Raw genomic sequence first — 22829 nt, 5'->3', positions numbered from 1 at the left:
GCCTAGGGGGGTTCCGTCAGAGATGAGACTGGGGCAAGGGCCTAGGGGGTTCCGACAGAGATGAGACTGGTGCAAGGGCCTAGGGGGTTCCGTCAGAGATGAGACTGGTGCAAGGGCCTAGGAGGTTCCAACAGAGATGAGACTGATGCAAGGGATTAGGGGATTCCGACTGAGGGCATAGGAGGTTCCAACAGAGATGACACCAATGCATGGGTTTTGGGGTTCTTACAAACATCCCGGCGCAAGGGATTGGAGTAGAGCGTTTGCATTTAGAAGGTTGGGGTTCAACTGTACAGTACCCTATCTATAATTCAAACAGAGATGAGACTGGTGCAAGCACAATCATGAGGATTCAAACATAGATGACACCAATGCAGGGGTTTGCAGGTGATGGAAGTGTTCGCATTTAGAGGGTCGGGGTTCAAGCAACTGTATAGATTTTCTAAAATGTATCCAGGTCCTTTATGAGTAACCTCTGTATTGTGTAACCTTTATCAACTTAACACTGTAATGGTAACTACATAGAACTATAGCACGGTCCACTGGGTTCAACTGTGCACCAGTTTTTTTCTTTCTCCTATTTCCAGACTACTTCGGTGGCCTTCGAGGCTGAGGGATGAAAGATGACGTCACCACAAAATGCTGCTACCAATCAGTAATATGTAATATGTAATATGATATAGAACCAGAATTACAAACCAAGAAATCACACCCGATACATTGCCTGGAATATAGATGTCTAATTTCTCCATATCTCATAGATACATTTAATGATAGAAGTCAGACTGTAAAGTCTTTACCATGCTAAGTACATTTAATGCCCTATAGCTAGATGGTATTATGTAGGCTGACATGGATAATGTCAGTCTTATATTTTGTACAAATACTGAGGAGTTAAAGCCATAAGTATATACTGTGGAAGTACAAAGCTTTGGACTAGCACATTTCAACTTTTCTAGTGTGTCCAGTTTTGGATATAACACTAACTGTTAATGTACAGAATCTGATTTAATTGTGATTTTTAGGGGATTTTTTTACCTATAGTTTCTACAGTCCGGTCAAATATGTTTGTTATCTGTTATGTTTTAGTTCTCCTTGGCATGGTGCCTGTTGTAAATGTTCAGTAAGTGTAAAATAATTAATGAATGAACATGGAGTAAAAACTTTATTGATACAAAAAGCACTTCATATGGTGACTTTCATATGGTGTGATAGTGATTTCGAACCAGCTTAGCGCACTGAGGAGCTAATATTTCACTAGTCGTGACAGAAAGGACAGACGCTATGTACAGTATTTACAGGTTCATTCTACCTGGGGATTTCCCCTAGCTCTTTTACACAAGCACAACGTACAGTGGACCACAGCTTAACGCCATGTCCTAAGATACTGTAACCCTTTCCAGTAGCATGCATGTCGGGTGGCAATGATTAGTAAAAAGCCAAAATTCACATAATTTTGTACAAATACTAAGGAGTTCATTCATACTTCTCCAAGCAGATGCTAAAATTAAAGATCTTGATGTTTTTCAGTGATTGATTTAAACCTGTTGGAACTGCCACACCTGTAGACACACAAGGTCTTACTGTAAAGTATAAAATATAGACATTAAATAAAAAACAGTGCAGGCATGCAATAAAATTATCAAGAACTCCAGTTTATGATTAATCATCGAAGTGGTCTGCTGAAAGTAGAATGATGTTTGGGCATTGGCTGACTTTTAACTACTCAGCATTTAATAGAGAATGCTGTGTTAGGAATGATGTTAATTTCTAACTTTTCTAGCTGTCACATACCATTAGCCTTGTTTATTTCCTTAATAGCTGCCATAACTGTCCCTTCATCAGGATAGACTGTATGTCCTTGTTATATCATTTGTGGTCTGGAGTCCAGATGTTCAGCAAATAAGCAGTTGAATAGTTGAGTTGTCATGGGGATTTGGATATGGTCTCCAAGTAGATGTTTGGTTGATTGATTTTGAGTGATGACCGGGCTTTCAACCATTCAGGACAGCCACACCTGTAACAAACACACCTGTTAGCACACCTGTGGTCCAAATATCTTACACCTGCAGGTGTACCTAAATGATCCTGATTGGATGGCACCTGTTGGGACAGCCACACCTGTAACAAGCACACCTGTTAGCACACCTGTGGTCTTCACACCTTACACCTGCTGGTGTACTTACACAGGGGGTCCAGACTGGAGGGCACCTGTCGGGACAGCCACACCATTCAGGAGGGCCTCACCTGTAACAAACACACCTGTTAGCACACCTGTGGTCCCCACACCTTACACCTGCTGGTGTACTTACACAGGGGGTCCAGACTGGAGGGCACCTGTCGGGACAGCCACACCTGTAACAAACACACCTTTTAGTACACCTGTGGTCCCCACACCTTACACCTGCTGGTGTACTTACACAGGGGGTCCAGACTGGAGGGCACCTGTCAGGACAGCCACACCTGTAACAAACACACCTGTTAGCACATCTGTGGTCCCCACACCTTACAGCTGCTGGTGTACTTACACAGGGGGTCCAGACTGGAGGGCACCTGTCGGGACAGCCACACCTGTAACAAACACACCTGTTAGCACACCTGTGGTCCCTTACACCTGCTGGTGTACTTACACAGGGGGTCCAGACTGGAGGGCACCTGTCGGGACAGCCACACCTGTAACAAACACACCTGTTAGCACACTTGTATCAATGTGAAACTGCACTTAACATGCAACATTGTTAACATACAATAAAATGACAGACTTGAGACTATGAGACATTAGTCATTACAAATGGTCATCTGCTGAAAGCAAAATGATGTTCACGGCATTGAAAGACTTTGAACTATCTTAGCTTTAGAGCATGCTGTGTCAGGACAGACATTTATTTCTGACTTTTCTGTAATCATTTAAGTAATTCATTGCAATCAGCCTTGTTTATTCCTTGAATTTTAAATTTTTCAATTTTCAAAACTTATGCACTGGAGCTTTAACATTGATACATGTACAGAAGTGTTACATTATATTTGGAAGCTCTCATTATCCTACATGGAAAATAAATTTAGTTCTATATTTATTTATTTATTTATTCATCTCAAAACATGTGGGTAGCCCCTTCAACTTGTTTGAAGTTGATTTCCAAGGGGGCCCACTACATAAATAACAAAAACGAAACGTGTTACATTCAGTAAGACAACCAGAGGACAACAAACAATATATACAAATAAACCGAGGCGTCTTTACCAAGAACAGTTGTCGAGGTCAACAAAAAACGTCAACGGTGGAGGTCTGTAACATGTTAGCATTGCTTTGACCTTATAAAATCCAGAATGCTGACCTGAGTGGGACAATGTACAGAACAGGTCAGCATGTTGGGGACTCAGCGCAGCCTCAGGCAGCTGGCTGTGGTGTCCGCTCCCTCAGGAACTAGACGCTTAGTGTAACTGTGTATGGGAAAAGGAAGAAAGGAGATGCTTAGTTACATCAATTGCTACGTATTGTTATGGCATGAACTGAAATGAAGTTGAAAGGAAATGCAAAATATAGGAGTAAAACTACTGATTAACAAGATATTTAGAACAATCTGGTGCCATATAGGTTAATGCATACACTCCATATTGGTAATACCTAATATTGAAATAGGTGTACCAGACATATATATCTCCTAGGCACATTCCTTAACATAAATCTAATAGTGCAAACAGACTGGTACAGTTTTGAATGCAATGCAAATGCCAATTCACACATTTTACCACTTAAAATTTCATCAAATATTACTCAATATTACAGTTCCATGCAGTACAGTACAGTATGGCTGACTAAGATAACCAATATGACTCACATCAGCCTCTCCAGTGTTGGGTGTTCCTCAGCAGCCTGCACCACAGCCTGGAACCCTGCAGGCTCCATGGAGATGACAAACAGCTTCAGCTCCTCCAGGGCAGGGAGTCTGGGTAGAGCCTCGGCCAGAGCCATGGCAGCGGTGTCAGACAGGTGTGCAGGTGTGTGCTCCCTGTAACCAGACATGTCCAGCCTGGTCAGTGCCGGCAGTGCGCTGATGAGCTGTGCGACCCTCCCCAGTCCGGCTCCTGTTACTCTCCTATTCCTCCCAATGCTCAGCTCCTGTAGTGTGCCCGGCTGTGTGGTGTTATAGTGAGGGGCTGTGGTCAGACTCTTGTCACCAGGTGGGTTTTGTTCCATGTCCAAACTGCTGGGCTGGCAGAGTGTTTGCACCAGTGAGACAATCCCTGAGTCCCCTATGTTATTGCCACTCACACCCAACACCTGTAATTGCACCAGGTGAGGCAGAGCTTTGATCAGGGCTGATATTCCCCTGTCACTGATACCTGTCACACTGAGAACCAACACCTTCATGGCTGTGAGGTGGGGGAGGATAGCAGCCAGGCATTCCAGCCCGGGGTCTCCTATGTCATTCCAACTAAAGTCCAGTTTGATCAGTCTGGTTAGCTGACACAGTGCAGGGACCAGTGTGCGCATGCCTGTGGGGCTGATACCGATACACTGCAGGACCAACACCTGCATGGCTGTGAAGATGGGGAGGACGGTGGTGAGAGATTCCAGCCTAGTGTCACCGATCTTATAACTGTAACTTATATCCAGTTCTCTCAGTCCCACTAGGTGGCGCATGTAGGGAGCCAGGGATGACATGCCCACAGCTGTCATGGTGACATCCCTAAGACGGAGTACAGCCAGGTGTGGAACACTGGACAGCCCAACCTGCAGGACTTCCATCCCAGCATCACCAAGGCCACGGTTCCCAGTAAGATCCAGCTCCTCTAACAGAGACATGTGGCTGAACCCCTGCACAAGTGGCTGGAGTGATGATGGTGTTAGTCTTGTCCGTGACAGATCCAGCGCCCTCAGACCAGGAACATTCTTCAGAAATGAAGCAAGCCTGGCTGTCTCATCAGGTGAGTTACACTGTCCTGATACATACAAGTCCACTCTAAGTCCAGGGAGACACTGCTGTAGGTGCTGAACTGTCTTATCAGGTACCGGTGAGTCAAATGTTACATACATCAGTCTTAAGTCTACCTTTAAGCCAGGAATGGGGGAAGTGACAAGCTGCTCCAGGTACTGAAGAGATTTTGAAACATTAACAAGAAATGGTTCTAAAATCACTCTATCAGGGAGATGTGAAGACTGCATGTTTTCCATGTAATACTTCAGAGCAGCATGTTGTTTACTGTTGAGTCCAAACATGCCATTCATGTGGAGGTCCATGATGATAACTGGCAGTGCTTTGCTGACAGCCTGCAGTACGTGCAGCTCTTTTCTTTCATTCAGAACATCCAGGCAGAGCGACATGAACCTCTTGTAAGTTTGAACTGATTTTTTACTCTTTGCCTTTACAGGTAGGTGGGACTTCTTCTGAAAGTTAGCTAGTCGTAAATCTGAGAACTCCTTCTTACTAAGATTGCTCAGTTCCTCCATCACAGCTTGTGCTGCCCGTGAGTCACAGCCACACGTGAACTGAAGCAGGTTACTGAGTTCAAACACCTTGTTTATGGAGGTGAGCTGCAGCAGCTCTACAATGTCTTGGTTCAACAGAGCATGAGCAACATATCGACCGGCCAGGAACTCTTGCATGGTCTTGTGAGAAAAATTCAGCTGTTTCCTAGGATGCAATTTAGAGGAAGAAACCTCCAAGGAGACCACACCCAGCTTCAACAGCAACTCCCAATTTACATTTTCTCTCTCTACTTCTGTAACATCAAGCAGGGTCTTGTTCCTCAGCAGTGCCTCTAGCGCAAGCTTGCCGAACTGCAGTAATGACATAGCAACCTCTGTAGGCAGCCCTTCTGTTGGCATGTCCACTCCTTCCCGCTTACAGTACTTTCTAACCAGACATGTCAGCAGGTTGTCGTACAGCCCCGTCATTGTTCCAGTAGACACCATCTCTTGGTCCTCCTCCCACAGCACACAGACCAGCATCAGGAACATTGGGGTCTGGATTAGATTACTGAAGAGATCCTGAGTTTTAAGAAAAACCTTATCTATTATGACTGTGAAATATTGCATGATGAAGTCCTCTGCCAGCTCAGGGTTTGTTATGAAATATTTCCTCACATATTTCACCATATGTTTAGGGGAGAAGCCCATGATGTGCACATGACAGTCTGGCCGGGTGTACTGCTGCACTCCTGCTGAGGGTCGGGAGGTGATTACAATCGTGCTGTTGGGGTAGAACTTGCCAGACAGCAGTTTGGGAATGGCCTGCCTGGCTGCCCTGGCCTCAGGCCACAGCTCATCATACCCATCTAGGAGGAAAAGCACACGGGACTCGTTCCTCTTTAGGATTGCTCTGATGGACTGTACATCAATACCTTCAGTTGTTTCAGGAACACACTGGTCCCACACCATCTCCTCTATGGTCTCCTCCTCTCTAACCTCTCTGAGTCGGAAAAAAAGGGCAATGTCGTGTCGTCTGCCCAGCTCTGTCTTCTGTGAGACGGCATCTATGGCTTCTTTGGACAGAAATGTTGTCTTCCCCCCTCCGGCTTCACCCTCAATCAGAATGCACCTTGGTGCTGTGGACAGTCCTGTGACATCTGGGTTGAACAAGTCATCTAAGGAATTTAGAGTTTGCTTCTGTGCTCTTTCAGCCTCTGACTGTATACTTTCTTTCTTTGTCTTAAACTTAAGTATTTGTACCAACTCCAACTCTGTGAATATTTCATCATAAGTTAGAGAAAATCCATCATTCCAACTCATGGGATTAAATGTTGTCAGCTTTACCTCATAGTAGTCTTTTACGGATGTCTTGAATACATCTGCAATGAAAATTATCACACTGTAAGTCTTATTAGACATTACAAATAATGATTAAGGACAGCAGAAAAACTCATGCAATTTAAGCAGTTCCCTGTATGGTCTACATTGATTTACTCAAACTCTTTTGGCAGAGAAATTATCATTTCTGTGAGAATACAACATAGTTTGCATATTATCATCAACCATGCAGATATTTACCATTCTCTCAAGATCAATTTCTATAATGCATTCTTTATCACCCTCTTTCCCTTTGTTCAATTCATGTTACAGACACAAAATTTATAATACTGTAATGCTATGGAATCTGTGACATTGTTTAAAAAAAACGTGAAATTGCCTACTCTCATGTCCCAAATAAACGTACCGGGACGTAGATTTTTTTCAGCCTCAAAATCCACCCGGTACCTTCTTATTTTGGACGGTACGTTTATTTTATTTCTGAAAATTGGGGCTTTGCTAAGTCAGGACCCTACTAGTAAAAGTACTGAAAGTTTTGGGGGGTTCTGCCCATATTTCCGCAGTATTTTTGCTCACAATTCACTATTTTTCAGGCGAAACTATGACCTAAACATAAGCGTATACGCGTACTCAATCTCAAATTATCTCAATCTACGCGGAACTTTCGGTCATTTCGGTCGATCTCGCTATGACGCTACGAAGTAAATGTTGTTATTGGGGGAAAATAAGACACCACACTGACGTTTTGAATTACAATTTTTACATAAATAACTTTTAGTAGTAGTTTACAGTCTCTGTTTACATCGTAAACCAGCACCTTGCAGGAAGAATTTCCGGTCTTGTGGTTCCATGCGCTTTCGGCAGCGAGGCGGAACAGTGATTCATTCACATAATAAATGCTGGACGTAAAACAACAACTGTAACTTCGCTTCCCTTGTGATATGAGTTTTGAGGCCGCAAATTCTCCAAAACGGCAGGAATTCGTCGGTAGAAACTGCTCCAAACTTGATCGGGACCGATCAAAACATGGCCGTCATAGCGAACGCGGTGACAGTACAACTAGCACCCGATTTGTAGGCAGATTCCGATCCTTAAAATGATGCCGTAAACGCGTGAAAAAAGATCATATTTTGGTTGACAATGGACACAAAGGGCCATTTATATTTTCAAAGTGTTGATTTAATAAAAAAAAAAACGTAAGGTTTTCTAAATTTAGCGGTTTCTTGTGTCAAAATATCATTTGTAACATGTGTATCTGCGTCCTAAATGATAAGCTACTTTTACAGACGAGTTCTCACAAAAACTTTGTTTTTGCAAGGAAGTTCAACTTGCTGGTAACCCCCCACACCCTCGGCTCGTCACCCGACGTGTTGACAGCTCTAGCCAGCACACTATCGAACAGGAGTTTATAAACAATACCCTATTTTGTTCGTTTTGGGGCTGTTAATATGTTTTAATTGGAGGTAATGTCTCAAGAAAATATGATTAAGTACTAGCAGCTATCTAATGGTTTTAATGATACGCCAGTAATTATAAGTAACAAGTTCCAAGTAGAAAATGCATGTATCATGTAAATTTTCACTTGTTCAATTGTGGAAAAATGTCAGTGATGTCATTTTTATTAATTTACGACAACCCAGTCCCCGGTCTTTGTCTGACCTCCCACGTGGTGACCGCGTGTCCGTCCTTGCCTATTCACACTTCCGCCCACCAACACCGGGCTCTCATTCTGTCTTTCGTCCGCGGGAAGCGAGGCGCACGAGACTCGCTCCCCGGTTTTCGAAGTTTGTTCAGCGGTTTCCCGCGATGGCGAAGCCAAAAGTTTGTTCAGTCTGCACGATGCCAGTCAAGGGTCATCGAGGGCCGCATGGTCGTGGCAAGTGTACGGCGGGTCTCTCCCCGGGCTCGGACAACAACTCGGACAGCCTTGAGGAGAGGGTCCGCCGGTCCCTGAAAAAGCTGAAGAGAGACAGCAAAGCCAAGGAGCTGGCCAAAGGACTCTGGTCGGAGGCCAGCGAAGAGGAACGGGCCCCCACCGCGAGGGACTTGCGGGAGGACGACGACCTTGCTGCCAGGGTAGATAAAACCCTGGATGAAATCTTCGGGAAGAAACCGAGGAAGCGTTCCTCCTCCCGTCGGAAGGATCGGAAGGACACAAGCCTGTCCCCATCCCGCTCGCGGTCTCCTGACGCCACTCGTTCACGCCGTCGCCTGAAAAACATCGACGACCTCCTCCGGAAACGACCGGTCTCGTCACGGAAGCGTTCTTCCTCCACCTCGACAACGAGCTCCTCCACGTCCCGGTCACGGTCACCAGACGGCTCCCGTTCCCGACGCCGTCACAGCAAGGATCGCAAAGGCCACAGACGCCGACACCGGTCCGCTCACCGCCGACGGCACAGCTCGGGCTCAAGGTCTTCATCTTCACGCCGCCGCCGCCGAGGTAAGAAGAGTGGTCGCACAAAGACCATCAATGATTCTTCCAACCGGGTGAAAATCGAATGGCCCCATCACCACGTTCATTTCCCTGGCAAGGGTAAGGGGGGGCGACGGGTGCGTGACATATGACGATCTATCGACCTCTATGTTTGTGCACGGTTTCATAAAAAATCTCTTAGAGACAAAACACTTCCAGAGATCTGTCCGGATCAGGCTCGAACACTTATCGGACTTAATGTTTGACGCTGCGTATTATGATTGGGGCATTGTTAGGGAGACACACGCTTCTGTTTTGTATGCGATGGAGAATGGCACGATCTCCTGGTCGAGTTCTAAGGAGACTATAGACAATACCAGGGAGCGGTCCTACCGCGCCCAGGCGGGTGTATCCCACCCTCCCGCCGCGCCACGGGCTCAAGCGCGCTCGACTACTAGGGACCCCAACAGGCCACGCTGGTGCGAGGCGTACCAGCACGGGAACTGTCAGCAGGGGCCGGAACACTGGGACGCGCGCTGGGGACAGGTTAGGCATATCTGTTGCAAGTGTCTTTTAGTCCGACGCGTGGAAGAGGAACATCCCAAAGTAGAATGCCGTTATGTGAGATCCTTTCGTCAGCACCCTGGTGACAACACAAGGCGAGCCGCCGGTTTCTCCTCACAGCCGGGTGCCACTGGCACCGGGGGAGGACATTATTGAACTCTATACCGCTGTGGCCCAGACCGGTGTTCCTAATTATATCGGCGCACGAATTCCAGTCAAGACGTCACTCAATATCCCGGTCTGGCGGGCTTTGTTAGCTAACTACTCCAACACTTCACTACCCGACTTTCTCGAATTCGGCTGGCCGATCAACATCCATCCTGAAAATTACAATTTCCCACACAATGTGCATCATTCTAATCACCGATCGGCTTTGGATTACCAAGCAGACGTGGACTTGTTTATCGACAAAGAACTCCGTTACGGCGCCATGTGTGGCCCATTTCGTGCGAACCCATTCCCGTTTCCGGTTTTCCCGGCACCTTTGCAGACGGTAGCAAAACGTGACAGTGCCACGCGTCGCGTCGTCGTGGATTTGAGTTACCCATCTGGGCAGTCTGTAAATGACGCCATTCCCAAGAACACTTTTTTGGGCGAACCAATTAGTTTAGTGTATCCATCCGTAGATACAATGACTGAGATGATCTTAGACAAGGGCCGAGGCTGTTTGTTGTTTAAGACGGACCTGCGCAGGGCATATAGACAACTCCCTGTGGATCCCGCGGATTATCGGTATTTATGTTATTGTTGGCGAGACAATTGGTATAATGACACCCGTGTTTGTTTTGGTCTGCGATCTGCGTCATTAATGTGCCAGTCAACCACGTCCGCGATCACTTTTATTGAGCGTGAAAAAGGTTATTTGGTGACAAATTATATCGACGACTTTGGGGGCGCCGAGATCGCACCTCTGGCTCCCGCGGCGTTTGCCAGCTTACAAAGAACAATAAACGAATTAGGACTCGAGGAGGCGCCTGAGAAGGCTATCCCACCCTCAACTTGCATGACGTGGCTCGGGATAGAATTTGACACAGTTGAGATGGTTCGCCGGGTTCCGTCTTTTCGTCTTGAAGAAATCTCCAACTTGGTAGCGCAGTGGATAATGAAGAGGAAGGCAACCAAACGTGAATTACAGTCCCTCGTCGGCAAGCTTGTCTTCGTCTCTGCGTGTGTCCCCCCCGGCCGGCTGTTTGTCTCACGTATGTTAGAGTCCTTACGTAAACTCCGTTGTAATCACCACCGATTTCGATTATCTCGCGATTTTCGGCGGGACTTGGAGTGGTGGTGCCGCTTCCTCCACGAGTTCAACGGGGTGTCGCTGATCGCGTCTACCGTCTTCACCGCACCGGACGACATCGTCGCAACAGACGCGTGCTCCTCGGGTTGTGGCGCTATTTCCAATGGTCAGTTCTTCCATGCCGTGTTCCCTGACTTCGTGCTTCGTGAGTGCGCCCGCAAGATTCATGTCTTGGAGATGTTGACAATAGTTGTGGCGGCCCGTAAATGGGGCCATCGTTGGGCCGGTTTGACCGTGTTAGTATACTGTGATAATATCTCGTGTGTACACGTTCTGAACTCCGGTTGCTCGCGTGATTCGGACTTACTGCAGTGTTCCCGAGAGCTGTGGTTCCTAGCTGACATTCACAGGTTTGAGTTACGCGCTTCACACATCGCGGGCACAGACAACCGTATTCCCGACCACCTGTCGCGCTGGCATCTCTCCGACACACATCGCCAGCAGTTTGAGTTGTTGACGCGTGATGTAAACACGGTGGAAATTCCGATCTCCCGCGATGATTTCGAGCTTGACTGTCAGTTATAACCTTGACCCTTCCCGTTGTCTCAACGTTGTTCTCTTGTTCCTTTGTATCGCAGGGCGATATTCGCGACGTCTTCCGGTACACGTATATCGACATCGACGAGACCTGCGTCGTCTCCGCGGACAGAACACGACGCTGCCAAAGGCCCCGCGACCACGGATTACGAGGTGACACGCATCGTACCCGAGACCTTGTTCAATTTGAAAGCATCGTTGGCCCATGGTTAGGGGTCATAGTGGGGAACCTATGTCAAACTTTCAACAATTATTAGGGATAGAAAAAAAATTGTCTTTTCATATACCTTTTATTACAAATTGGATAAAATATTATAATTCGAACAAGATATCTATAGTTCTTCAGCTCATTATATACACAGCTAACTGATATGGTTCTAAGGCATACATTTGTAAATATTAAATAAAAAGAACCTACCTGCTTATCATCTTCTTTTCTTTGGACAGAAGTAGCATGGTCACAGTTTACATGTCAATTTTGGTAATTTTCCGGGGGTATGTTTATTCCGGGGGGTATGTTTATTAGATTTTGAAGATTTGTCCGGGGGGTATGTTTATTCCGGGGGGTATGTTTATTTGGGACATGAGAGTACAGTGTTTAAAAGCGTGACTGTTTTTGCCAACAATCAGAAATATCCCCTGTATCAAAAATGCATTCCTACCTGTATCTTTGTCTATCTTAGTAGAGAGAGCAGTAGTGTTAACGTTGACTTTCCGGTCTATCCTTGTCATGCCCTCAAAGGTTCCCTCAATACTAAGACACACTGTTCTTTCCCCACTGGTGTCAGTCTCCACTGTGCCATATTTCTGGAGGATGTCGACGACGTCTCCTGTAACTGTCTTCGTCTTTCCACTTTCTTTCTTCATCTGGACTGTTACTTTGCCTTGCAGGTAGAACTTGAGAGAGAACCCCATCTTGTGGACTTTCTTCTTAGTTTCTATTGAAACCTTCACTTTAGACCAGGGTTGCACATCTACCTTGGTTTGGTGACCATGACTGTCCTCTGTCTCTCTTTTCTTTGTCTTTTTCTTAAACAGTTGGAACTCTGCCCCACCTTTTACTAACAATCCACCTCCAATTTCAGGCAGGCCCACATTGACAGACACACTAGCAGACAGCTTGTAGCCTTTGGTCTGGGACCATTCGTAAGAGGACTTTGTGGTGTCTGCAGCGGTTATCATGTGCTCCATGACATTGTCCGAATTATTCTCGACTTCTTCTTTGGACTCGTTACAAGTGACTTCTTCTTTCCTTCCTTCCCTGTGGTACGTTTCCTCATAATGGTTGACTGACAGGTCCTTGGTGTCCACGGCAACCAGTGTCTTGTACTTGGGCCTTCTGAACTTCTTGCGGAGCTTTTCTTGTGCCCACTGGGCAAAGATGGGGTCTAAATCTGTAAATCTGTCTAAATCTGACATGTTGCAGCACCTGCAGGGCAATCAAATTTTGCAATGAATGTCAACAACACGTGTTTACATTACTTAGATAGACACAGTCTAAGTCTAAGATTCTACTCAAAATCTTTTTATGTTCCAAATTGGAAATTTTGGCATAACTGATTATTTCAATCCAATTCAATGTCACAATGTGGGGGGCCCTGAGAAATAATATTATTCTATGCACTCAACTTAATCAACTTACAGTGGCAGCATTATTTAATTAGCTACCACAAAATGAAATGTTTTGATGAACGAAACTTGGGCAGTCATATCCTGTTTATACTACCACATCAAAAGTGTAAGACGAGTGTGATTTCCTGAGACCAGTCATCAAAAACGCAATATTACTGTAACAGTTTTCATGGAGTCTGGGCCGGGGTCAGTTGGAGCCTGCGGGTACACTATTGGGGTCACAAGGTATCGCCCAAAACTTCGTCCTACACCGTATATACAGAGGTGCCCGACACTAAATACCGAAGCATCACAAAGGGTGAACTTAAGCTTGATGCATAAACTGTTAGACTCCTCCACATATCCAAATCTCGCACTCGTTCTTGTATAAAGACTAAATTTTTATCTCTAAGACACCACAATACTGACAAATGTTGATTACATGATATTCATCTACATGTATCAACACCATATCACTGATGACAGGTTCATCTAACGTCAAAAAAGTCGTGATTACCTGGAGTTATTTCTGTCCAGTTCCAAAGCGATGCTGTCCACACGATGGGCTTGTTGCTATGGTGACCAGAGATGGCAGAATCGTGTCCTGTAAAACAAAACACACAAGTCAAATACCACATTGTCACTGCGACACAATGAAAAAAATGTACAAATGTATACACAGCCCTTGTATTTTAAGTTGTAAGAAGCAATAGATCACAGTGTAACAAATTTCAAGCCTCAGACTCTAACTGATTGTTTATTGATAATTTATTACACGAGTACTTACAGTTATGGTAGCAGGTTGAACCTCAATAGTGAGGCATAGCAAATCTACTTCTACAGCTGCCACAATTTTTAAAACTAACATTCCTTAGTTAAATACCCCTATGCCTCAGTTTACCTGACACCTTAGCCCCCGCCCCCCCACATGCACACACAGCATCTATTATATCATAAGTCATCACTCATCCGTAGAATCATGTCTTGTCCTGACACAAGACAGTACAGACTGACATGGTTACAGGAACTAGTACACACCTGTCACTATTTCAAAAGTAAAATCCCCCAGCAGTTCACCCCTATAGGCCTCCTAACCCCCCCCCCACACACACACACACACTCATCTACATCAGGACCCAAGTTTTAGATCTATTTCAAATTGTCAAAATTGTCATTTCCTGCATTTTGAGAGGCAAATCATGATTTGCGAGCGATTCTCGGTCACCCATCTTACTGCCTGTCCATGAAAAAAAGGGCAGGTTATGTTACATGCTGACGATGTAGCAAGTGTTGTGACTGAATGTCGGTAATCCTGATCATATGATATTTATATGATCATTTTATGCAAACTGTAGCAAGAATTTATATGTGGATGCAAGAAAAAATGAGAGAAATATTTTTGGAAGTTGGTAACAAGGAATTTGAAACAAGCAGCTCTTGAGTAAAGTAGGGGTAAGGAGAGAGAGTGTCTTTTTACACCAGGTTTTTGTTACGATTGGGTTTTTCTATACTTAAATGTCTTGAGCACTCCAAGTCCTTTGAAGTTCATATCATTTTGTATTTGTACCGATTCATGATATATACTTGTTTCATACTATAATAAAAAAAAAGTTTCTCGTAATCATTGAGTCATGTTTTTCACAGTTGCAATTTATTTTAGCAATATTACCAACTGGTTTTGTATGTAGACTTAAAGTGCCTTATAATAAATAGTATAGACGTCACACACAAATGCAGTCCCGTCAGCGGCTGAGTGTTGGTGGTTAAGTATGACTTTGAACTTGAAGTCTCACCCTCAGAAAGAACATGACTGCCGCTGCAATCCAAAGTTACTCTTCTATAATTTCAAAATCTTCCTCAAAATTGCTAAAATTAAATCTCTACACACAAAGTCCGTATTCGCAGGCAGCAACATCTTAAAAATGACCGCAAAATAAAGGGAAGACACAAGCTTGCATGCAGGATGAATATTACCTAGGTGTATCTTAGACACTCGTGTGTGGTATATTATTCTGTTCACACTCGCTATGAACATAGGAGCAAAATTATAAGTATAAAGACAATACACCCAGCCTTTATTGAGGTGCAGTAGTTTTATTTTTGCGGTTTTGGCTTCATGGAGGTTATAAATTAATGATTAAAAGTAATTTGTTCTGACTCCCTCCTTCTGATAAAAGTTCCTTTGTGTGCCTTACCGGTTTTGTAAAGCAACGACTAGAATTAACGGCATAGAACATTAATCCGACACTTTCCAGCATATTCAACACTAAACCATGAATAAACAAGCAGGCTTTTGCGCATTTCGGAAACTATTTAGTGCATTGTTTACTATGTTTCCCCAGCCATCACTACACGTGCATTGGTCTCCCACTTTCCGTGGTATCAGGAGAAAATAACGCTTCAAGGACAGTGTAACTGATAGCAAGTCCCTTGGCATTCTATTCCCAGTGAACCTTTAATCCGTCACAATAATATAACAAGGCTGATTATCAACAGATTTCATAGTTACAACGACAAATTTGTATCAATCGGCTCCGACTTACACAAGGTTAAATTGGCAAATCGGCATGTCGGTAAACTGATGGCATCACGTTCAAAACATAGCCCGAAAATGCATCAACCAGCGGCAAATCCTTTCTGCTGTTCCACTACACGGTTATGACGTTCTATGAAACTTTTCATCGGCTGTTTTATAAGCAAATGGTAGTAAATATGTTGTTTTGTGAATGGCTCCCAAAAAATATACTCACACAACACACGATAACGCGTACAGTATGTCCCCATGTGGTGCTGTTGGTTTCGCCCGGAGATCCGTCTTGCTGTGTATAATTGGGATGTGAGCATTTTCAGATCGGGGGTGAAGGGGGTGCTGATGCACGAAAAAAATGGCGCCTGATCTGTTCGGAAGGCTGACGATATTAAAGCATAACAAAGCCCCTCTGTACTTGAAAGAAAGACATTCCAAGGCATGTTAGTTGTCATCGATGGACAGTTGATTGATTTGTTGTTTACTCACTGTGATCATGGTTTTGTGATGTAAAGACATAATGTAGGATTCCTCGAAATTGTCACCACTGCCCCCCTTCCACGGCGTCATTAACGGCAGGAAAACATACCGGAATATTGATCAACTTGTTGCTCCAACATGCGATCTTTGAGAGCTCAAAATTTCAAGGCTTTGTGTCATACACTTTACTTGTTTTATAAAGCACTAGAAATAATTTGCATGCCAGAGCTAGATTTTTACTGACAGATATGTTATGAAAAGTGTCGAATATAAGGGGTGTCGTATTTGCAGTTTGTGACGTTAGAATGTCCATACCAAAGCTAGATTTTTACTGACAGATGGGTTCTAAAAAGTAACATATTAAAATGCTGACGGATTATCATGAGCTGCTATTATACTTCATATGTGTCGCAAAGGCTAAATGTTATTTGGCGAAGGTATGAGGTCTTCGAACTCTTAGTTTAGAAAAAAACAAGTAGGTACGTGGTCGTTTAATACGTTGGTCAGGATCTTGTTTTCTAATCTATTTTCTACAAATGACGCATATCTGGCGGAACTTGAAAACCTAAACAGTCGACAGACGGGATCTGTACTTACTTTCTCCATGGTTGTCCCCAGAAAACTTCCATCAACTTCTTGAAGCCGTCTTCACACCACTTTCTTTTCCGGGTAACGGGGCCATGTTGGATTGGTACAGTTAATAATACATTAGGGGTAAAACTAAATTTTTCGCTATACGATGAAACAAAAGAAAGTTAAAACTGATACAAACAAATCTTACCTAAAACATTAGTTAGTTAATTATTGTCTAACCACATTTACAAAATAGTACACTGTGCATTTGGCGGCCTTGTTATTATATAAGATACTATCTGTCGTTACTCCTACGGATTGAAAATGGACTGTTCCGTGAAGAAACCACCTGAAAACAATTTTTGGCGGCGCCTCAAATGCGGAGCCTTTTGTATTGGATTGCAGTTTGTTTTTATTACATGCTTGAAAAAAGCATGTACTGTTTCTGGTAGGGATCTTTGTGATTCCGGACCTATATCTTTAGAACCTCTGGATGGATTGCGATTTCCTTTGCTATGGGGATAGAGTGTGTGACCTATTGTGCTATTAAGTAGATTAGAAGTTTGCTGTTGTTTTGTGGTTCGTTTAAAAAAAAAAATATTTACACCCCTTTTTGACAGGAGTAGGGTGGTCCCAGTAACTGATACCGTAACAGTAACTGATAGAGCATGCCAGCTGGGTAATTAGGCATCCGCTGGTGCGGGGTGAATCACTATATACACATTTGAGGGATATGAAGCTGATGGCTGCACAGATCCACAACTAGTAGAAAGAGTAACTGTGACTATCCCTGTCACCTCTGTATGGAACGAACCATTATATACACATTAGGCCACAGCAAGTAAATATTATGGATGACATCAGCGCGCGCATTAATTTTCGCCTGATTTCAGAAAAAAAAAAAGAATTTTTTTCTTCTGCAGGGATGGTTAACATGACGATAAAGTACCAAAATGAGCAAATATATTGTGTTAAAGCCTGATAATTGTACTTGTAGAAGTGACACTTGCGAGGTACCCAGGACTGTAGTTGTAGACGTGAAACTTATTGGATAATTGTAAAAGTGACACCAATATGGAAGCTATGAGTGTGGTTACCAACTTTGTTGGTGATGCAAGTCTACCACACTAGTGTCACTTTTACCACACCAGTACATGTCTTAAATACAGGAATGAATGCCTTGTTGGCTCTGATATCATGTTTTGTCCCTTTAATTCTTTTTACAACACTCATCACAACTTTATGGAGCCTATTTTATTCACCCCAAACCAGCTTGCTGAGATCGGTAAGGCGACATTAGACTAAGCATCCAGGATTCCTCTATTCATTCCTTCATTCATTCCTTCATTCCTGGTTTCTCTCCAGGCCAGCTGGATAGGATCCGTAAGGTGACGCTAGCGCGGATCCTGTGCGACAACATGGACGACACGAACTCCATGCAGCCGCACGTGTTCAAGCTGCCCGGCCCGGGGAACCGGCCTGTCCCCTGCGCCGACATCCCGCATGGGATCCCGCTGGACTTCTCCGCCTGGCGCGAGTCCGCCACCGTCGTGGGACAGGTCAGGGACTTCTTCACAGGTCAGTCCTAAGTTCTCCTGAAGTTTTAAGTCTACGCTGTGTTAACTACCAACTTAAAGTGAAGTCGTGTGGCCCAAGAGGTCTTAGGTTTAAAACCTGCCGTGTCACCGATTTTTGGAAAGGCACTTTACACGACTTACCTCACTTCACTCAGTTGAAAAATGATATTTGAATTATATGATGGATATTTCATTGATGTCGCATCGTGTTGAACCGTGGACAAGTTTTCACCAACATCTTTTTTTCCAGACTACTTCGGTGGCCTTCGAGGCTGAACAATGGAAAATGATGTCACCACAAACTGCTGCTATACCCAGAATTGAAACCTCCAACCTTACTATACCATGACAACTAAGCAGGGGTTTAGACCAAGAAATGGTACCCAATACTTGTACATTGCCAGGGATATGGATGTTTGATTTTGTCAAGTAGACGAATCCCCTAGATATTGATAGACTCCATGCTGATCCATTGTTGCTTGCTTTGTAGATAGAATTGATTTGCACTAAGTCTTGTTTCTTTCAGATAATATTATTGTTATAAAAGCCGAGCTTCTGTGTTAGACTAGACCTAATGTTTTTTTATAATTATATGTTTTGTCTTTGGTATGACCTGTACTTATGTTGGTTGGACAAAAATGTAAACTTTAAGGTCTTCATTCATTGCTTAATAATTAGCTCAATACTAATATTTATCATGTGTATTCGTGTTGCATTCAATGCACCTACGTGTGTTTCTGTTTTTACTTAGGCAGCAGGCTCCAGAATGTATACAGTGTATATGTGTAGGTTGATCTGGATAATGCCTTTGGCATTTTAAAGAAGCTCTGGTCACTGAATGTAATATAACACCACGTGGCTGTCCACATGAATCGGGGATGTTACTTTACTTTAGACGTTGGTGTGTTACACTGAAAATGGTTTATGTTGCGTCAATGAAGATTAGACATCCAGGTAGTAAGATATGCCAAAAAGCAGTTACTCAAGCAACTGGATGTGATTTTGGAAACAGACGTTTCAGGTAGAATGCACTATCTTTCATCAGTGACGGTGAGATCTGTTGGGATATGGTTATGATGGCTGACCAACAGATACAGATATCCATGTAATTTTTGTATGTACAAACACTAAGGAGTTAAAGCCATACTGTCATACATATGGATTTAAGAACTTTGAAGAAGCAAAATGTTTTTTTAATGACTTACTCAAACCTGCCAGCACACTTCAGCATTTCTCATACGTCCAGTTTTGGATGTAGCACTGACTGTTATTGGACTGATGTACTTTGTCTTTTTTTGGGAAATACACCTTTTACCCATAGTTTCTACAGTCTGGCCAAATATGCTTGTCTTGTTTATTTGTTATGTTTTCCTGAAGGAGAAAACATATAGCTTTTGCTCAGGCCTAAAATTATTCCGCCTTCCAAAAGTCAGAAAAGTCCCAAGCAGATGTGAGGTGTAAACTAGAAAAGTCCAGAGCAGATGTGAGGTAAACACTATTCATGCAGAAAGTTGTCTGTGTTTGCATACTTCAGAATGTGGTTCTTAAAATAGCCAAATCATATCTTTTTCACAAAACTTTACATAAAGAAACTGATTTAAGTGATTTAGACAGAACAATTGCGTATACTTCATCGTGCACCAAACCCGTTCACAAAACTTGTTTATTATCAGAGTAATTCAATTAATAAAGAAAGTTATAAATTATGTTAATGAATTCCCAAGCAGATGTGAGGTGTAAACACTATTCATGCACAAAATTGTCTATGCTTAATGCATACTTCAGAATGTGGTTCTTAAAATGGCCAAATTATATCTTTTTCGCAAAAGTTTATGTAAAGAAACTGATTTAATTAATTTTACAAGAACAATTGCGTATATTTCATCGTGCGCCAAACCCGTTCACAAAACATGTTTATTATCAGAGTAATTCAATAAATAAAGAAAAAAATATATAAATTATGTTAATAAAGTCCCCAGCACATGTGGGTGTTCTATGCTTATGGGCGAGCCTACTGGTATAGTATTCCAGTGGCTTGAAACAAAGCTAGAGGGAAAACATTCTGCATTTTTGCAAAAATGTGGCCTTTCTAGTTACGTTTTGTTTTCCTTGGCCTGGTGCCTGTTGTAAACATTGAGTAAGCTAGAGTAAAATGATGAATGAATGACATAGAATAAAAGCTTTATGGACACAAAAAGTACAACAACTTATGGTATGATTGTCATCCAGTTTAGCTGAATAGCCGGTTTTTGTCATCCAGTTTAGCCGGTTTCGCCGGTTTAACACCTGAATATCTTTGTGAAATTATTCCACCCCAGATCTGTGACCGCACTACATACAGCCTTCGTGCTAATCAAAATTATATCCAAATTCCTTCTAGAACTGAGAAGTACAGGAGATCATTCTTACCTTCCTCTGTTTTTTCATGGAATAAACTACCGCTCACTACCAGAGTATCTCCCTCTGTTGCTAGCTTCAAAAATGAGTTGGAGTCTTTTTTCTATAGACCTCCTACCCACCTTCACTTCTCGCATGGTCCCAGATTCCCAGCAATCCATCTCACTAGACTTAGACTTAACTTCGGTCAGTTGAATTTCCACCTATTCCAACATAAATGTGTAAATAGTCCTATGTGTAAATGTGGCCACCCTAACGAATCAACTATACATTATTTTCTACACTGTCCTCTATACAATGATGCAAGACTTGATATGTTGTCATCTTTAACCACTATGTTCATGCAGGGTATCTTACCATTTGACCCAAGACACACCACTGAAAATATTTTATGTTCAACCTTACTCAGGGGAAACCCAGTACTATCTACCATTCAGAACTGTCATTTATTTGATGTTGTATTTAAGTTCATCAAACAGACAGATCGTTTTAGCTGAACCTTATTTGATTATTTCTAAGATTGTTTATCAGCCATATGTCACTCTGTTGTTTGATTCCTTGTTTATTTTCATGTAGTTATGTCTTGTGTTCAATAGACAGGTTGTTTAAGTTGATTTATAACCTTATTTGATTACTTCTAAGTTTGTATGCCAGCTACACGTCACTTTGTTATTTGATTCCTTGTTGTTTTATTTCATGTCGTTATCATTATCTCTTGCCTTTGTTATTTAGCGTTTTGTAGTCCTGTATGTGTGTCTTTATTTTGTTTATGTACATGAGGAGAAGACCTCGATAAGCAGGGTCTGCTTTCCGTCTCATCCTCTTTAAAGAAATGTGAATAAAAAAAAAAAATAAAAAATCCAGTTTAGCTCACTGAAGAGCTTTTCTTCCTCTTGTCCTGACAGAGAAGACAGATGCTATGTACAGTATTTACAGATTCACTGAACAAAAGAAATTGTCTCTTTTCTACAAGCACAGTGAACAGTGATTACAGCTTAATGTCCCTTCCTAAGGACTGCAACCCTGTCCAGTAACGTGCATGTTGGGTGGCAAAGTTTAGTACAAGGCCAAAATTCAAATACTTCTACAAACACTTAGTAGTTAATTCTAAATACTTCTCCAAGCAGATGCTTAAGTGAACATCTGATGCTTTTTGACTGAGGATGTTAAACCTGCTGGAACACCTAGCCTGTAGGCACACCTGTATCAAGGTGTTACTACAATGGCATTATGAATACAAAACAGTGCAGACATGCAATAAAATTATCAAGAACTCCAGTTTATGATTAAGTGGATGTGGTCATCTGCTGAAAGTAGAATGATGTTTGGGCATTGGGTGACTTTTGACTACTCAGCATTTAATATATGGAATGCTGTATGGAATGATGTCTATTTCAGACTGTCCTGTCACATACAATTCGCCTTGTTTATTTCCTACATAGCTGTTATAACTGTCTCTTCATCAAGATAGGCTTTAAGTCCTTGTTATATCATTTGTCTGGAGTCCAGATGTGCATTACATATTAAGCAGATGAAGAGTTGAGTTGTCAAGAATGTGGATACGGTCTCCAAGCAGATGTTGGGGTGATACTTTTTAGAGTGGGCCTGGCTTCAAACCTTTCAGGACAGCCACACCTGTAACAAACACACCTGTTAGCACACCTGTGGTCCCCATACCTTACACCTGCTTGTGTACTTACACAGGGGGTCCAGACTGGAGGGCACCTGTCGGGACAGCCACACCTGTAACAAACACACCTGTTAGCACACCTGTGGTCCCCACACCTTACACCTACTGGTGCATGTACTTACACAGGGGGTCAAGACTGGAGGGCACCTGTTGGGACAGCCACACCTGTAACAAACACACCTGTTAGCACACCTGTGGTCCCCATACCTTACACCTGCTTGTGTACTTACACAGGGGGTCCAGACTGGAGGGCACCTGTCGGGACAGCCACACCTGTAACAAACACACCTGTTAGCACACCTGTGGTCCCCACACCTTACACCTACTGGTGCATGTACTTACACAGGAGGTCAAGACTGGAGGGCACCTGTTGGGGACAGCCCACACTGTAACAAACACACCTGTTAGC

The 22829-nt window shown here is 43.2% G+C and overlaps 1 protein-coding gene and 1 long non-coding RNA gene across 4 annotated transcripts in view; both read right to left on the bottom strand.

Annotated features, from left to right (window-relative positions):
• Nucleotides 1-1146: 1146 nt before the first annotated feature.
• LOC118426267 (NLR family CARD domain-containing protein 4-like) overlaps nt 1147-22829 on the bottom strand; it is a 40055-nt gene continuing 18372 nt past the window's right edge. Inside the window, exons 1-6 of one of the 3 annotated variants that reach the window (XM_035835549.1) lie at nt 16781-16872; nt 13694-13780; nt 12228-12994; nt 3840-6792; nt 3336-3441; nt 1147-2017 (exon numbers count right to left, since the gene is read on the bottom strand). In XM_035835549.1, coding sequence (XP_035691442.1) covers nt 3378-3441; nt 3840-6792; nt 12228-12984 — 3774 coding nt within the window. In that variant the 5' untranslated portion in view covers nt 12985-12994; nt 13694-13780; nt 16781-16872 and the 3' untranslated portion in view covers nt 1147-2017; nt 3336-3377. Of the gene's footprint in view, nt 2018-3335; nt 3442-3839; nt 6793-12227; nt 12995-13693; nt 13781-15926; nt 15946-16780; nt 16873-22829 lie in introns of those variants that run through there. The other 2 variants (XM_035835550.1, XM_035835548.1) reach the window with 2 other exon arrangements.
• Nucleotides 21653-22829, bottom strand: part of LOC118426298 — a 2486-nt gene continuing 1309 nt past the window's right edge. The window contains exon 2 of the long non-coding RNA XR_004832377.1: nt 21653-22365. This is a non-coding gene — a long non-coding RNA (uncharacterized LOC118426298). The remainder of the gene's footprint in view (nt 22366-22829) is intronic.

The sequence above is a fragment of the Branchiostoma floridae genome, chromosome 11, assembly GCF_000003815.2.
Source record: "Branchiostoma floridae strain S238N-H82 chromosome 11, Bfl_VNyyK, whole genome shotgun sequence".
Lineage (NCBI taxonomy): Eukaryota > Metazoa > Chordata > Leptocardii > Amphioxiformes > Branchiostomatidae > Branchiostoma > Branchiostoma floridae.
The sequence above is the reverse complement of the archived record's forward strand: the minus strand, read 5'-3'. Positions and strand labels throughout refer to the sequence as shown.